The sequence below is a fragment of the Ptychodera flava genome, chromosome 13 (assembly GCF_041260155.1).
Source record: "Ptychodera flava strain L36383 chromosome 13, AS_Pfla_20210202, whole genome shotgun sequence".
In the NCBI taxonomy this organism is placed as follows: domain Eukaryota; kingdom Metazoa; phylum Hemichordata; class Enteropneusta; family Ptychoderidae; genus Ptychodera; species Ptychodera flava.
The window spans coordinates 31,467,114-31,485,733 of NC_091940.1; the positions used below are offsets into that span (position 1 = coordinate 31,467,114).

Here is an 18,620-nt window from a genome sequence, read left to right on the forward strand (position 1 = left end):
CACGTACGGTTTCAAGGCGCCCCATCCCCTGCGGCTGTATCTGCGTGTTCAGTGGTGAACGGTTTCAAGGGACTCATTGGACAAGTGCCAGAACATGTCTCGCGCGCGCTCTGTACGTACGTGTTCAGTGCACACACACTAAGAACTTGCAGAAACGAGTCCGAGGTAGCGTTCCAGACTTGCCCTATAAATCGGAAGAAAAATTGTTGACATTGCATGAAAGCGATCATTATTCTGACAATTTGATGCCCCAGTCACGAATATGAGATGTATAATAATAAGATTATTACGAAAATACCGCAAACGATGAACTCGACCATTGGCGCCGCGCATTGCCCTCCGCTTCGCGCTATCGCGTTGGGCGATACGCTGCCCCTATGTCCTCGTGCATCCTTTGATGATGGGAGGTGAGAAGGAAGTACATAGCGAGACATTTATTCTGTTTATTTAAGGTTGTATGTGCCTCGGGGACAGATATCAGACTTTTAAACTTTTACAAGACTTTATCTTTTCTGATCTACCACTTTTTTGTCACCATCTTAGTTTTTCGAAAATCAAAAATGTCATTTTTTTCGTTAGGTTTTCATAGGGATGGCGGCCATTTCGAATTTCAAATATCGGTAAATGGGTAATTTTTATGTCTAGTACAAAATTTTGCAAAGTAATGACCAATCTTTATTCTTGAGTTTTATTGTGAACGGTTGAAATATTCCTTGGGGAAAGTTTGAGCAAAACTTTATTATCGCATCGCATGAGCCTCGGGAACTTGTGGAGGTTCATTTTAAAGCTCTTGGTGTAAGAAAGATGCTTACAGTCATAGTTTTTCGAAAACCGAACATTCCATTCTTCTCGATAGAGTTAACACAGGCATGGTACGGAGAGAGAGAGAGAGAGAGAGAGAGAGAGAGAGAGAGAGAGAGAGAGAGAGAGAGAGAGAGAGAGAGAGAGAGAGAGAGAGAGAGAGAGAGAGAGAGAGCGAGTAGAGTCTCTGCCACTGAGACACGGAGAAAACCGGGCCTGTACAGAAACCAGCGAAGGTACCACGCGTTGATATCTACAAAATATTCATGATTAACAAAACGTACACATACAAATTCTTTCATTTGCCGTTGAAGATTGTTTTATTTGAATGCACAAAGAGCGAAAAGAGACTTACATTAATGAAGATTGTTTTATTTGAATGCACAAAGAGCGAAAAGAGACTTACATTAATAACTAGAAGAAAATGATTCTCTATGTGACCAGATTTTAGTCCCCTACGTATCACTGATGTGTTTCTTTATCATTAAACCTTTACTTAGCGGAATCAATAACTTTCTAGCTTCTCTGTCTAACATTGATTGTTATACTAGTCAAGCAAATAATTTATCCGCATCAAGTAAATATTCTTTTAATCCATATCCGATAAGTCATATGGTGATACGAATCACCTTTCCAAATCTACAAGTTCTTGCCACTCTTGTTTCTCTTCATCTCTCGCATCTTTTCAGATTGCTTACCGTTGTCGGCGCTCTTTTTCTTACGTTTCATCTCTCGCATCTTTTCAGATTGCTTTGGAGTCTTCATGTAGTGGCGCTCTTTGGGTAGATTCTCCTTCTCCTTGAACACAACTCCAGTCAGATCCCTCTTGTTGGTTCTCTTGGCCTGCTGATCAATTCTGAAGTGCACGTCATCGTAGTGACGCAACTTTCCTCTCTCCTTCATCGACGACTTGCCAACTCTCTCCTTATGGTCAGATGGGCTTCTGCCAAACTCACGCTTGTAAACTGCAAATCAATGCACTTGATCTTACAGTATGTAAACACTGCCTTATCATGCGAGCGAATTGTCCTGGTTTCAATACTAAGTATATCGATTGGAGAAATGTAATGGCGAACCTCTTAACCGAACCTATAAATCTACAATGCATTTGAATACCATGCAATAGGTTTAAAGTTCTGTATGAGACAGTGTTCCTGTAATAAAATAAAAGGTCAAGAAACTTTCGAATTGTCGTTGAATTCCGCCGACTTTGAAGTGAGCAACTGAATAAAGCGGAAAGTACCAACCTAGGATTGCCTTTTAAATCAACCTTACACATTACTTGAAATACGAAAAATTATTCGACTCAATACTATTATGAAATAGCATACTCTCTGTAAGTACTCGCATGTTGCCGAAAAATTTTCATTTCTGATAATACCACGGCTGTATGAATTAATTTACCACTGATCAATGAGAACTGTATGTTTCATACGTTACTTGTTTCAGATTCTGGATTATAACTTTTAGCGAACGAATCCAAAAAATGACACAACACTGACGAAAATCAACTTAAGCTTATCATTTTCCAAAGGTTACTCCAAACTGCCGAGGTCATCAAACCATGGCTGCGATATGATTACACTGGAAAGGAACAATTGGTGTTCCAACCTTCACTGCTTGTGCCGTCGGGTGTTGGATGACGTAATAGATCAAATTACTAAGTTCCGAACAAGAATCTATACGTTATCTACATTTTCTATATTCGTTCTATTTTGTGTATCATATTTCAGCTTACATCGAATTTCTCGTTAAATGGGCACATATATCAAGCGGTTTTTTCCTTTTGCCTAATTTCGGCAGCTACTAGTTTTCTCACGCGGCTAGAAGGCCATGTGTACACAATCGTCTAACAGTCTAGTTTTCATCTTAACTCTATTAGCATAAGCAGTAATTACCTGTTTCGCATTGGTAACCTGTGACGCCGGCTGGACATACGCAGTAATATTCGCCCCCAGGTTGTACTTCGCATGAACCGTTATTGTAACACCCATCAACGCTGCAATCAGGAATAACTACAATGGAGAGACAAAAACAAATGCCGATGACATCATACTAAACCTCTATACTTTACCGATATTCTTTAGTGCTTAGGCAAATATAAAATGTTGCGTTTTTCCTTAAAGTGTGTACTGTCGCGTTTTCTGTTACTTGGTCAGAAGGTAATTTACTCGGTTACATTGGCGAGCTGGATCATTACCTGTGTCGCATTGGTATCCTGTGAAGCCCGCTGAACATAAGCACTGATATTCGCCCCAAGGTTGATATTCGCATGTACCACCGTTGTAACAGCCATCAATATTACAATCAGGAATTGCTGTGAAAAGAAAAGAAACATAAATGTTGAAAAATAGTAGTATATCTATTTTTCACCAAGGTCTAAGTCTGGCCAAGTTTACTGATATTGTGTGTGTGCTGCGGTCTGATGAATTGGCTGTAGGCCTAATACACACATATATACATGCAAGCATACAGACACAGACACTTTCACAGACAGACAGACAGACAGACAAATATATATATATATATATATATATATATATATAATTATATATATATATATAATTATATATATATTTTAAAACAATTTACTGCAAGTACAAATATGTTATTATTAAGTAATATGTATGTATGTATGTATGTATGTATGTATGTATGTATGTATGTATGTATGTATGTATGTATGTATGTATGTATGTATGTATGTATGTCTGTCTGTCTGTCTGTCTGTCTGTCTGTCTGTCTGTCTGTCTGTCTGTCTGTCTGTCTGTCTGTATGTATGTATGTATGTATGTATGTATGTGTGTGTGTGTGTGTGTGTGTGTGTATGTATGTATGTCTGTCTGTCTGTCTGTCTGTCTGTCTGTCTGTCTGTCTGTCTGTCTGTCTGTCTGTCTGTCTGTATGTATGTATGTATGTATGTATGTATGTATGTATGTATGTATGTATGTATGTATGTATGTATGTATGTATGTATGTATGTATGTATGTATGTATGTATGTATGTATGTATGTATGTATGTATGTATGTATGTATGTATGTATGTATGTATGTATGTATGTATGTATGTATGTATGTATGTATGTATGTATGTATGTATGTATGTATGTATGTGAATGTGTATGTGTATGTGTAATACCAAACTTGTCAACTTACTCGTTCCACAGTCAGGTCCAGTAAACGGGTAGGTACAATCACACCAGTACCCATAGTTGTCGGCGTGGCAAGTACCGCCATTCATACATGAATTCACTGTGTCGTCGCAATAATCGTATCCTTGTCATAGGGGCGGAATATCAAAGCAGAGGAACTAAATTAGTCGGAAATTAGGATTCATCTGACATCTCTGTTCGTTAATTTGGATTGCATGATTGTATCAGGAGTGTTTGCCTCACAACTTAAAAATGAAAGAACTAATTCTTGCATAATAATATATATTAACAAAAGCTGGAATGGACTGACACATTGCTAGGATATGTTAAGTCTTCAGGTGGTGATAATTTTTTACATAATCGCAAAATGGAGTTCCGTCTCACATGTCAATCGTCTCCTTCCACCGTTGTATTCAGAAACTCTGAGTTGCAAAGCCATGCCGAATAGTCTGCACTTTGTATTCACATTCAAATTTTGCACCTATTTCCTCGTATCGTTTCTATCACATCCAAATTATTTACAATGTCTGTGTTTTCACTTTAAACTGGCTCTATTTGTGACCCAAAATAGCTATCTGCCAAACTGTCTAATTAATAATAACGTGAGTAAAGAATGGGGGTGTTGGTCACCGAACCAGCAACCCATCTGTCAGAGTGTAGACATAGAGATAAATAAATAAATAAATAAATAAATAAATAAATAAATAAATAAATAAATAAATAAATAAGTAATGGCATTCTAGTGTTCGTACAACACGACTATTTGATTAAAACATACCACTGTTTTCACAATATTCTTCGTCTGAGCCGTCGTAACAGTCGTCCATGCCATCACAAACGAAGCTATAGGGAAACTCCATACAGTAAATACCATAATTGATGTCACCCGCCGGGCATGTGAAGTATTGTGGACCTAGTGAATGTAATCACCAACGATTTTCTCGAATGGAAGTATTGCACACCTTTGTTATTGTGTTTTTATGATTTTCAAATGGAGTAGTATGGTATGGAGACTGATAATTCAAAACTGTGTTATGGATGTACCTACACAGTTGTGTGACGTTGTCTGCTTAAGCAACAAAGGACAGTCGGCGACGGTATACCACTAGATTTTGACATGCGACATACGTGCACTCGCGACGCTATCGCTCGTGCATCAAAACCGAGTTGTGTACCTTTCCTGGGTGTGCTTTATTGCTAATATATCATAATAGTATATTGAAATTCTGGCATGGATAGTCAAAAAATGACCTTGCCGATCTCGTCGAAATCTCGTGCGTGTGCCAACCGTTATATATCGCAAATATACCACGCTTCTTTTCACCGTCTAGACCAATCAGATCGCTGTATTTGAGCCGTCAATGTACTGGTATGATATAATCATAAATATCACTTTAATTGTGAATATATGTACGTAAGAATAAGTTTTACCGAGATAAAACCGGGGGATTCCACTGTCCGTTTATATTGTCCTTTACTTTCACAGATGAACTTCTTATTTGTTACAACCATTTTCAGTAATAGAGCGCGAAGCCATTGCAGTGAACTGCAATAAAACTTCTTACACTAATTAGTTTCAGCTGTAGCAGTGGCCACTTTGGTGTTGAACAAGGCTACTTGATAAAGACCAAAAAGTCTGCTTGTACAAAGGCAAAACTAGCTCTGTCTGAGGCTTAAGTTGTAAATGAGAGTTTACGATTGACACCCTGTGTTCAAGATTAAGATACAATGTAACATTACCATGCACTGGTCCATGTACAAATCTTTTTTATTTCAACTTCCCCAGACAAACTGTCTGCATGGGACATACAATGTTGTCGACTTTGCCAGCTGGCTACAGCTGGAACTAATTAGTGTGAGCAGTTTTATTGCAGTTCACTGCAGTGGCTTCGCGCTCTATTACTAAAAATGGTTGTAATTATCTGCTTGGAAAAAAAAACATTTTTCTTAGCCGCAACCATAAATTACCCATGAGTTCTATGAATTACCACTTACCGCACATATATTCAGCTTCATCCTCGCCGTACGTGCAGTCCCAGCCACCGTCGCACTGCCACTCACAGGGGATCTCGCCCCACACTTCGTAAGCATTGCCATAGGTGTCGTACTCCAGTCATAAAACAGCCAAAGGTGCAGGAAGAGCTGCCTATGGTGTCCAATCAATGCCAAAATTACTACTTTGATTTTACAACACAACATGCCTTTCCGAATTCTATTTTACATTCAACATGCTATTTCACAACACAACATGCCATTCCGAATTCTATTTTACAATTCAACATGCTATTTACAACACAACATGCACTTCAAATGACAACACATCATGCACTTCCAAATCCTATTTTACAACTCAACATGCTCTTCCCAATTTCATTTGACAACACATCATGCACTTACAAATCCTATTTTACAACTCAACATGCTCTTCCCAATTTCATTTGACAACACATCATGCACTTCCAAATCCTATTTTACAACTCAACATGCTCTTGCCAATTTCATTTGACAACACATCATGCACTTACAATCCTATTTTACAACTCAACATGCTCTTGCCAATTTCATTTGACAACACATCATGCACTTACAAATCCTATTTTACAACTCAACATGCTCTTGCCAATTTCATTTGACAACACATCATGCACTTACAAATCCTATTTTACAACTCAACATGCTCTTGCCAATTTCATTTGACAACACATCATGCACTTACAAATCCTATTTTACAACTCAACATGCTCTTGCCAATTTCATTTGACAACACATCATGCACTTACAAATCCTATTTTACAACTCAACATGCTCTTCCAATTTCATTTGACAACACATCATGCACTTACAAATCCTATTTTACAACTCAACATGCTCTTGCCAATTTCATTTGACAACACATCATGCACTTACAAATCCTATTTCACAATTCAACATCCCATTCTAAAGCTAGCTCTGCGGAGCAGGGCAGTGTTACTGGCTATCGAACAAGATTCAAAATGGCGGACGCGAAATGGTCCCCTCGCACAGAGAGAGAAATGCGAACTTTGCACAAGTCTAAAAACGCAGCTTAGCACATTGTGTATCTAAACAAGATGAGCGTGCTCGAAAACTAGGATCGATCACGATTTTAAATTAAAAATTGGCTGTTTTTGGAAAAGAAACTGCGCGTTAAAATCAGCAGTTTTGTCTATTGTGCACCGTGTGTGGGAGGCTTATCGTGAAAGACCGAGATTTACTACATGGCGCATCTGATACGGATATGGTCCCATCGCATAGAGAGATGAAAGTGGGCTTTGTGTAAGTTCAAAAGCACAGCTTAGCTCATCGTGCATCTAGACAAGTTGAGCGTGCTCAAAATAGGAGATCGATCACAATTTTGGGTGAAAAAAAACGATTGTTTTCGGTGGAGTAACCGCGTTGCAACCAGTGGTTTTGCCCACAGGCTCTCGACTCATTGCAGGCGAACCGCCAGACGTCACTGATAGAGTTCTGAGTTTATTGTTGATGCAACGGACTGACATAGATTTGAAATTTCTTTACATGGTCGGGATTGTTACCTTGGTGCGGTTTGCTCCGAGCTGAGACATTTTATAATTTCTGTACTATACATAGCGTGTCAGATATTGCAGATGGCTTCAAACTATTGAATTTTCGTATGTATGGACTGTAGATACAGTTTTGAGATTATCGTAGATGCAACAGACTGCGATTTGAAATTTGTTTTCATTGTCGGAGTTTTAACCTTGGTGCAGTTTGCTCTGAGCTGAGACATTATTTTATTTTGTACTATACAAAGCTTGTCAGATATTGCAGATGGCTGCAAAGTGATTGACTTTTCATATCTGTGGACTTTGATCCCAGAGTCCTAAGTGTATTGGAGAATGCTACGGCCTGAGATAGATCAGTAATTTCTCATCCTTGACGGAGTTTAACGTCAGTGCAGTTTGCTCCGAGCTGAGACTAATAATTTTTGTACCATTGCAGATAGCTGCAAAGTGATTGACTTTTCTTATGTGTGGACTTTCATAGAGTCCTGAGTGTATTGGAGGATGCTGCAGACTGAGACGGATTGGTAATTTTTTTAGCCTAGACGGAGTTTTAACGTTAGTGAAGGTTTACTCGGAGCCGAGTCATAGATTGTCGGATATTGCAGATTGTATAGCTGTGATATCGCAGCGGTATGGCGTGTATCGAACGCGCTCGGGTCATTGAGGTCATCGCCACAGTGCGATGACCTCAATGACCCGAAGCGCGTTCGATACACTCCACAAGTACCGCTGCGATATCACAGCTATGCAGATTGCAGCAAAGTGAAACTGAAGACAATAGATAGCCGTGAGCATATTGAAGAATGCTTGGAATTGAGATGATTTCGTCGTTTCTTAACAAAATAGGAGTTTAACGCTATAGTGCAGGTTACTCAGTTCTGAGATAATTAAATAATTTTGTTACACGCATAGCTGGTGCGGTCAGATAGTACAGATTGCTGCAAACTAATTTCGTGTCACAACTACACGCTACTGTAATCTTTTCAAGGTATTCTTGTGTCAACTTTTTATGTCATAATTCGACGAGCAGCATCGAAAAGTTGGTATCTATTTGCATCACAATGTATGTTGTACAATGGAGAGAATGAAATGAAAGCCGGGGAGGAGTTTTCTTTAATCTTCCAACACTTACTTGACAATAATAATAATAATAATGCAGGAAATCAGTACGGAACAATTTCCTCTCTGCTTTTTGACCGTAACGTACAACTTTTAAAATATCACTGATTAGGTATTTGGTTGTAGGAAAATAAATAAATTCCTTTCAGGGGAAAGTTTTCTATTTGGCGACAGGGTTTTTCCTCAGCTTCCAAGGGTTGGTAAAGTAAAACAGAATTACAGTCAACTCGCACTTTTTCCAACCCGCCCAGAACCAACTCGCCCGATTCAAACTCGCCCGATACCAACTCGCCCGTTGTTTTGAGATAGGGTGTTGTAGATTCCATGTACGCTAACCCGATGGCCCGAGGCCAGCTATTTTCATGTCATGCCAGGCCAGTAACTCGTGAAAGACGGTCCTGCTGTTCCTAAAGAAGTGAGCCAGTACGCAGTAACTATCCCTATACGTAAAGAAGCCGAACGAAATTTATTCTTTCAAGAGATTTGCAAAACGTGAAATTCGCAAATAAAAAGTTTTCCGTGTTGGCACATATTTCAAGCCGCACCTGTGGTTCTCTATGTTAGAAATATTTGTTGTTAGAAATAAAACGTTTTATGCGTACCAGTTGCTGCGAAAACGAGCCCTGCCACTCTTTTATATGTTCTTCCACTCCAATGACCAAGCTACCCGAGTGGCAAAGGCTACCGATTCGCAGCAAGCGTACCAGTAGCTCTGCATGGCAGGGCTGTGTGTTTACCGGCGTTATACGGCCTCCGTATAACGCCGGTAAACACACAGCCCTGCCATGCAGACCTAGCGTACCAGGTACTCATAAAATTGCAAAATAATATCGGAGTTGGTATATGGCGAGTTGGAATCGGGCGAGTTGGTATCGGGCGAGTTGGAATCGGGCGAGTTGGTTCTGGGCGGGTTGGAAAAAGTGCGAGTTGACTGGTACCCCGTAAAACAAGGTTCTTTTACAAGGTAAAGCGAAAAAATCTTGTAGATTATATTGGCAATGTCTACTTAGCATGCGCAATGAACTATGAAAATTGTACGACCTGCTCCGTCACAGAACGGAGATAATGTCTAGCTCGGAGGGAGGTCAGCGGATACTTATGATTGAGGTGAATCTTGCCTGGTCTTTCACATGAGCCGCGCACACGATAAGCCTCCCACGGTGCACAATAGACAAAACTGCTGATTTTAACGCGCAGTTTCTTTTCCAAAAACAGCCAATTTTTAATTTAAAATCGTGATCGATCCTAGTTTTCGAGCACGCTCATCTTGTTTAGATACACAATGTGCTAAGCTGCGTTTTTAGACTTGTGCAAAGTTCGCATTTCTCTCTCTGTGCGAGGGGACCATTTCGCGTCCGCCATTTTGAATCTTGTTCGATAGCCAGTAACACTGCCCTGCTCCGCAGAGCTAGCTTTAGAATGGGATGTTGAATTGTGAAATAGGATTGGAAGTGCATGATGTGTTGTCAAATGAAATTGGAAGAGCATGTTGAGTTGTAAAATAGGATTTGGAAGTGCATGATGTGTTGTCAAATGAAATTGGGAAGAGCATGTTGAGTTGTAAAATAGGATTTGGAAGTGCATGATGTGTTGTCAAATGAAATTGGGAAGAGCATGTTGAGTTGTAAAATAGGATTTGGAAGTGCATGATGTGTTGTCAAATGAAATTGGGAAGAGCATGTTGAGTTGTAAAATAGGATTTGGAAGTGCATGATGTGTTGTCAAATGAAATTGGGAAGAGCATGTTGAGTTGTAAATAGGATTTGGAAGTGCATGATGTGTTGTCAAATGAAATTGGGAAGAGCATGTTGAGTTGTAAAATAGGATTTGGAAGTGCATGATGTGTGTCAAATGAAATTGGAAGAGCATGTTGAGTTGTAAATAGGATTTGGAATGGCATGTTGTGTTGTGAATAGCATGTTGAATTGTAAAATAGAATTCGGAATGGCATGTTGTGTTGTGAAATAGCATGTTGAATCGTAAAATAGAATTCGGAATGGCATGTTGTGTTGTAAAATCAAAGTAGTAATTTTGGCATGGATTGGACACCATAAGCTGCCTGCGTTAGTCAGAGAGAAGGAAATTTCAAATCATGATGAACACTTTAAGGTAGAGTTCGCCTCGGGGACAGACATTCGGTCTCTCAAATTTTTACAATTCTTTTCTTATCTACCACCTTTGGGGATCGTTTTAAAGCTCTTACTTTAAGTAAGAAAAATTTTAAGCGCCTAAGTTTTTCGAAAATCGACAATTTTATTTTTCCCATGAAGGTAACACGCAGATGGCGGCAATCTGTAATTTAAATACCGGTATATGTCATTATAATATGTTTCTCTTGTACCAACTTTTGCGTGGTGACCCCTGATTTTTATTCTTTATTTGGTAAGAGGATGAATTGAAAGTTTCATTAGAGAAATTTGGAGCAAAAGCATAAATCTTTCACTTTCGAGACGCTCACTATCTTAAACTGTGATCACAGCCTTGGAAACGTCAAACTTTTAGACACGGACATTCATGGGAAATTGGTGGTATGTAAATCGTCACACAAGGCACATAGAAGATATACGTTAGGAGATCTACAACATAAACCATTTGGATTCTTACGAACAGACATTTTATACCAAGGATACTGAATCATTCGGTGTATATTAACTGTTCAATCAAGAGGTTTATCAGCAGGGCGTACGCGTACTTTTGGAATACCACCAGTGCATAAGTTGTGCTGACCTTTGGCAACAAATATAACATGGCCAAAACGTTCAGAGAAAACACTACCTTATTGAACAAAGAGCTCTCTGAACATGGCCCTACAATGTTAGCAAACTCCGTCCACAAAGTCAGATATGCTTTGAAAATCAGGGGGAAAAACGGGAACGTAGGCGCTCCACTGTCTAGGACTAGAAACACTTTCGCACACTACAACACCAGTAGTGTCGTCTGGTCAAAGAAAGACAGCACTGTGGTGTGTAACTTGTTGATTACACGACAACAACGAGAAGAGTCTTCAGTTACATACTCCTGCGTTTCTACACGCAATTCGACATGCTAATAGGATCTTTCCATGGTTAACCTTTGGAAGGTAACATCAATTCGTCCAAAAACAAAGATAGTACAATTGGTGTCTATGAAGGCCTAGTTTAAGCTTTACCCTGTATATGGGTAGCGTTAGAAATCTTTCTCACAAACATTTTACAATCCTGCTTTATTTTGAACGGAAAAAAATCAGATCTGACTGTTGGCAGTATGTGACACAATTTGAAACTCATGTATATTTGCATAAACTTATGAACAATTAACTCCAGTTCGGAGAGTATACACTTTAAACGTATGTGTACAAATCACGACAGAAACATACAGAAACATGGGTGTGACAAAAGCCTGATACCTGTCAAAGCTGTATGAAACCATACTGCTACTGCTTTGTCACATGAAAGCGTATTGTACGAAAGAGATAGGAAACGTACTCACATCCATATTCGTCTTCACCACCGGGGCAATCCATGCCTCCATCGCAGAAATACTCGCAGGGAACAAAGTCCACGCCCATTTCGTTACACGGACAATTGTTGCCTTAAAATAAAATCGATCGATCAATCGATCAATCAATCAGTCAATCGATCGATCGATCAATCACTCAAATTAAAATCAATCATACAGATTGTAGCTTTGACTGATATAGACAAATTGGTTATCTGTCACGAACGATCTTGTAGTGTTACTAAAACTTCATCAAACGATTATGGTCCGTGATGTAGCATAGGTGATGTACACACACGTTTAAAAAGAACGAACGTAAAGTGGGTATTAAGATATGAAAGCTTGCACGCATGTTTCACAACTTCCTAAAATGTGAAACGATCTACATCGATATCAGTATTATGAATTGGAACTCAAATTTACCGCAGCCATATTCATCACTTCCATCAGCACAGTCTGGATAGCCATCACAGATTTGATACCAATAGATTGGTGAGTAGTAGGTAGTGCCAGTCACATCGTCATAACCAGTGATGCAGTCGTAAGCATAGTCGTCTTCTGTGTATATGTACAGGGAATGAATACACACTGAATATCGCTATTCTTATCGAACTGACATTTAAAAATGAACGATAGCACTTATTTGATGGTGTAGTCTTATCTCATGTCTAACTGGAAAATCGACAAAGTTCCCCTGCGAACGGGACTAGCTAACCGGGGCATTGGTCATTTACATACGCCTTGTTCTGATCACTCGTGAAAAGACAAGCTTTTATGTGGCTTTTTTTGTAAAACCATACTGTAGTCTATGACCTCTACTTGATTACGGTGTGAGCTGCGCTCTCTCGGCGGGAATGTAACGTACACCGTATCCCACCAAGAGAGCGTAGCATACACCGTTTGCCGAGGAGATATTCTAGACAAACCACATTCTAAATCCAAACATTAACAGCAGCCCTGACCAGATGCCGTTTAGGCAGGATCTTGTTTCCTCGAGGTAAATCTTGAATCAGAGTGAAAATGAATTTCCTGAAAATTCTTATCAACAAGTTGACTTGACAAGGTCAAGAGGAAAAAAATTCTTAGAAACAGTATAACATCATGCCATGGACTTAAACTCTGACAATTATTGTTCACACTTGACTGATTACATACTATCCTATCGAAATAGTTATCTCTCAGAAGAAACGATGTTACTCACCATAGCAGTCTTCACTGATAGCCTGACAAACTGGAGAAAACAAACAAAACAAACAAACTTTTATGCGAATGAAATGAAGTAATCACTTTGTAATGGCGGAGAGGGTGTTCAATTGAACCAGTGGCTTTAGAGAATGATGAACTAATTTTGTTAGCCTTTAGTTAGTAGATAGTATCACGATTTATCTTAATTTTTGTGTGTTAAAAACCGAGTGAAATCGCAGGGCAAAAATGTTCCAATTTTGAACATGAATATGCGCATCCAGGCGAAGTAGATTGGGAAATATTGATCAAATAAAGTGTTCCTTGCTTCACCAAAGGAATATTAATTGTAAAAGTTCTTAAAGGCGGAGCCTTTCTTTAAAAGGGCGCGAAGCTATGGCGGCGATCATAAGTGGACACCAAACAGATAACACGCGGGTACACGCTCCTGAAACTGTCACTTTTTAGTTTTTTCCGGCCGCAAAAACGTAGGCAGACTGCCAGGCGGTCAGCACGTAACTGCTGCCGATCGAATTCTGTGGTTATATTCAAATTCTAACGCGACTGGAAGACGATGTTTTAGGAAGTTCGAGCGTTGGTGGTGCGGAATCAATGACCGTTGGCGATTTGAACTGACCGTCAATCAAACGCTTGTGTAAACTCTGTTTGCAAGATTAGCAAAAGGTGACAAAAGGTTGAGATCAGTTTGTGTAATTACGGTAATGTTATAGAAATCAAACATCGTATTGGCCAGGTATTTGACTGGGAGGAGAACTCCGCTAATGGGAAAAACGGGATTGAAAATTGCGGCTTTAAATTGTTAAAGTAAATCATCATTATTGACTTAGATGCACTCAATATTTGTCTCTTCAAGGTGAACTCATCTTGTTTGCAGGGCTTTCTACATAGTATCATAACAAATCATTTACTTCTCAACATTAATCGTAAACAAAAAATATGTAAGTGTGTTTGAATTTCAAGACGTTTCACTATATATATCTGGTAAATGTCTAGATTAAATTACCGCTTTTTTCTTGTCCCACTTGTAAGGGCTGTTCCAAACGAGGTTTGCTTGCCGAAAACGTGCCGATCAATGTGACTAACCTCAGATGATAAAAAAGCTTACGAACATACATAATGCTGAAAAGGGTCGACTTCATCTAACTCGAGTTAGAATTTACTCACGTTCAAATATTGATTCTACGTCCCGTCTGGCTTGACAGGCCACCTCAGATTCATCGTCGAAATAGAAGAGACAGTCATACACTGAGTCACAGATCAGTTCGGCTGGCATGCAGAAGTCTCCACACTGGTAGCCCAACGGAAAATCAGACGTGAAGTTCACGCAAACTAGAGGAAAAGACGAGAGGTAAATGTACCCGATTGCGCAGAATGTTTGTGTAGTGTAGTGTTGGGTAGTGTTGTGAAGTGTAGTGTAGTGTAGTGTATGTGTAGTGTAGTGTAGTGTAGTGTAGTGTAGTGTAGTGTAGTGTAGTGTAGTGTTATGTTACATGTATGTTGTGTTGTGTTGACGGGTAGTTATTAGTCCAAAAAAGACGAGTAATGCAATGTAAACGACGAAAGTGACTGGAAATCAAACCAAATGATTGAATCATATAAAGATATGGATTTCTAAACGAAAACAATCTTACAAAGTAAAGAGGGGCAATTGATGAACCATCTCCACCAAGTTCAAAAGCTACCGTTTGTAGCATGAAGTTAGTGTGGCGTGCGTGAGCAACGAAAGTTGAGTAAGCCCTGTTGGTGTCTCGTGGATTTTAATGTTTGACAAACATTGACTAGGTTGTCACACGTGGCGGTCATGAATATTGAGCTAGTCTATGTGTTCAATGAATCTCAATGTGGCACGTATTGCAAGGTAGTTAACTCTCAGTCTAACTTCCGGATCTTTGACGGTCAACGAAAATTCAACCTTTCATCAAATAATAATACATTTATCACCTCAAACGTTGTCAAGTTTTGTTATTAGAAAAACGCCATGTGCATTAATTAAACACCAGCGAAAAAAGGAAAAGCAAACAAATTTCATCAACAGCCGCTGGTTCAAGCACTATGGCTGTGTAATAGTTCGAGACAGTTCGTTTGTCGATAATCTCACCGAGATTGATCTTGACAACCATAGTTTATATTAACGAAGGCACTCCTAGCCAATAAGATAACAGGATACACATCCTTCTTCCTATAACCAGTGTTAAAAGCTCGTTTGTCATCGGTCCCGAGCGTATTCTCACATGGACAGTACAAAGGTTTGTCTAGTCCTTGTTATACCTGGAATGTAAGGTTTCGTCTGGCTCCAGTTCTCGTTCCAGGGAAGAGATCTGGCTTGCCAGTGTTCTATACCCAAAGGAGCGGTGAGGGAAGTTGTTGCCAGGTTACAAAAAGCGCGGAATTTAGTAGCAATGTGAAATGTTGCCACAATGTCATATCAATGCCAAATGTGTCAATCAAAACGCGCATCGGCAAACTCATCGAAATTGACTAATCCCCTATAATCTATTTCAGGGGAAGGGTTAAATATACGTTGCATGGCTTTGGATTGTCAGAGACTGTGAAGGGAAGGACTTTATCTTCGACGGTTCAAACGCATTGCCAGCTAGTCTCGATGCAAAGGCTAACTTATTTAATGACCAACATTGTCAATACTTTGCCATAAGTTTTCATGAAAAGCTAGTGTTCACAGGTCTTTTATTGAGATGTCGTTTGAAAGTCATAGATCTTGTTCTAACATCATGATAGCAAGTCACAATTTGAACAAATGACGCTCCTTGCAAAAATAACTTTAAAACAATATTACAACATTTCTTTTTGAAGAAACATTAGCAATTTCAGGCCAGTTTTGCATCAATACACCAATAATGAAATAAACAGCATTTTCAATTAAAGCTTATACGAAAAAGTCAAACTATAAAATTTTAAGTTTTACTCACGTTGAGTTCCGAGTTCAGCTTCAAGTTCAATAACAATTCTAGATATGATGTCATCTCCGAGGTAGAGATAGGGGTCATTCATGTCAAAGTTATAACCCATTGTAGGGTATTGTTTCTTCTGCTCGGGCTTGTAAGGAATTTCAAAACGATTTCGCTACAGAGAGAATGGAGGTGATTATTGCATATCAGTATATCGATGTCGCAAACTGAATACAGCAATCTGATTGGTCGAGACGAGAAAATAACCTTGCTATATTCACGATATAGCACGGGTAGAACACGCACGAGCTCTTAGCTTGAAAAATTATTTTCTAATGTTTCACGCTCCGGAATTTCATGACACTATTATGATGTAATGGCTCTAAACTACCTTCAGCAACGGGTGAATCACTGAGTTTTGACCAGATCATTCCATATAAGCGTTCGCTATTTCTCGTGCATATGTGTCGTGGACTGGTCAAAATGTCGCGGTACACCATCGCCAAATGAGATTGCGTAGATATATCACACGCCAGACATTTGCAAATGATTTGGGTTACATAATGTGATTGGTTTTTTAAATAATACCCTCAATATTTTGCTTTGTGAGGTATCTGTGTTCGCGCTGAGGTAGCTGGAGGGGTGGGGCATCATTATGACTGACGATTGGGTATCAAATCTTTCGCTTGCTATTGTCGGGGATTAAATGCATAGGTTCTCACGACATTAAAAAAAATATATAACCCTATCACTGAAAATGGAGATATTGACTGAGTACAGAGCCAATCCATAGTCACTGTAGAAAGATCCGTATTTTAATGACAAAAGCGTTATCTTAAAGTGCGTTTCATTTGTTTTAAACAACCAATAATTTTGCAAAATGTTGTGATGCATGGATCCCTCCTGGACAGGTTATCTTGGATACAAAAATAAATGAAATGTAAGCAGTAAACGACATCGCCAACACGTGTCTTACCTTGATCTGGTCTTTTTTCTGGTCCTTTGCAGGCCTGGTCGCCGCAGCGAGAACAGCGAGGCATGCCAACAATACAGACACTGTGAAGAAACGCATTGCTTCGGTGAGCGAGTGAGTTCCGGTATCAGAAACTTGTCATCAGAGAGTGACGGAAATGTGCAAATTTCGGCTGAATTTATTCATTTTTGCACCAGAATTTGGTCCGATATGACAAAAGCAGCAGCAATCATCCAAAATATTTGCAATGTGAACGACGTTTACACAAAAAGTGAAAGCTTTCATATTTAATTACATCGTATACATACTATAAAACGCGCAAGTCGAAACTTGTCATTCTTTAGTACATTTCCCGTAATCTACGACACAAACGCCTACGTGCGATATGGCTTTATGCTCAGTGAAGAATACTTTGTAAATATTTTGGATAATGAGTGTTAGTTTTGACAAAATGAATCACCTTGGTTTAAAAAGCAAATAACTGTAACTTTTGATAATCTTTTTCACTACTTTACTTTTAATGTCAATCACACCTTCTTGTCCTTTTCCCCAAAGCATGTTTATATACACAGTTTTCAGCTTGCCAAAACAGCCTGAACATGTGTTGTTGACCTGATAATTCTGGCAGGGATTGGGGTTAAATGTAAACATTGCCGGTAAATTTCAGACTATCGACATTATGTAGACGAAGTAGTGGATGTTTCAACATGCTTGGCAGTAGAATAAAAACTTGCAACTGACATACAAGGCAAAAAATATATGAAAAAATCGTCCAATAAGAGTTGCTAGCTCTTTTATACAGTGGCTACTAGACGATACCATCAACTTTCTGTAGAGTAGCACTGCAGTATATTTATTTGAAGCGGCTGTTTCCGTTTATGCTCAAAATGTTCGTTGTCAGAGAATGAGCGGAAGTCTCTACAGTCGGTGGTGAGTAAAGGTATACAGTCATCTGTAATCTAAATATGCCCAGATGTGGTCAAAGGGGCGTTCCTTGGTATTCAAAATGCCCATGTGAGGGCGCTGTTTATAAAAAGCGGCCGCCCGCTTAAAATCTGTGATTGTTTAGATTTTCTCTTTCCATGGTAACTTTGGAAAAAATTGGAACAGGTGACAGTATAGCTTTAATCTATGTGTGGCCATGGCTTCTCATGTTTGAGTTTTATTGTTAAAAGTTTTAGAATGTCACTGCGGTACCTTTTGCGTACAGAATTTGAAACAAGTATATTCCATCAAGAAAACTTTGAAGCCTTGGTTCCCATATTACCAAATTTGACTACTCCTTGCAGCGTCTGTAAAATGACGATTCTATGACATGAAGTGCATTAACTTTAGTATGGCAATACTTGCAGTATATGCAAAATACCACAGCATAATGTTAAACCACAAATAGTTGAAAGGGACCCAGATATTTTTTTTTAAGTTTGAAAATGATACTCATAT

The 18,620-nt window shown here is 39.1% G+C and overlaps 1 protein-coding gene across 2 annotated transcripts; it reads right to left on the minus strand.

The window, feature by feature from the left end:
• Positions 1-1,094: 1,094 nt before the first annotated feature.
• LOC139148163 (fibropellin-1-like) lies at positions 1,095-17,341 on the minus strand. 2 transcript variants are annotated; one of them, XR_011555890.1, is made up of 12 exons: positions 17,181-17,341; positions 16,226-16,379; positions 14,463-14,627; positions 13,297-13,326; positions 12,519-12,653; positions 12,087-12,188; positions 5,950-6,100; positions 4,733-4,867; positions 3,959-4,078; positions 3,002-3,118; positions 2,700-2,816; positions 1,095-1,766 (listed from the first exon to the last, which is right to left on the minus strand). XR_011555890.1 is itself a non-coding variant. In XM_070719474.1 (6 exons), the coding sequence occupies exons 1-6, from the start codon at positions 5,954-5,956 to the stop codon at positions 1,441-1,443; spliced, it is 822 nt and encodes a 273-aa protein (XP_070575575.1). In that variant the 5' UTR covers positions 5,957-6,100; the 3' UTR covers positions 1,095-1,440. The 2 variants fall into 2 exon arrangements, 1 of the variants encoding a protein (XP_070575575.1); XM_070719474.1 differs by lacking the exons at positions 12,087-12,188; positions 12,519-12,653; positions 13,297-13,326; ... (1 more) ...; positions 16,226-16,379; positions 17,181-17,341.
• Positions 17,342-18,620: the final 1,279 nt, after the last annotated feature.

Coding starts and splice junctions, on each gene's coding strand:
- LOC139148163 (XM_070719474.1), bottom strand. Junction 4,079..4,732: donor AGAATATTGTGAAAACAGTG/GTATGTTTTAAT, acceptor CCCTATGACAAG/GATACGATTATTGCGACGAC. Junction 3,119..3,958: donor TGGACCTGACTGTGGAACGA/GTAAGTTGACAA, acceptor TTCTTTTCACAG/CAATTCCTGATTGTAATATT.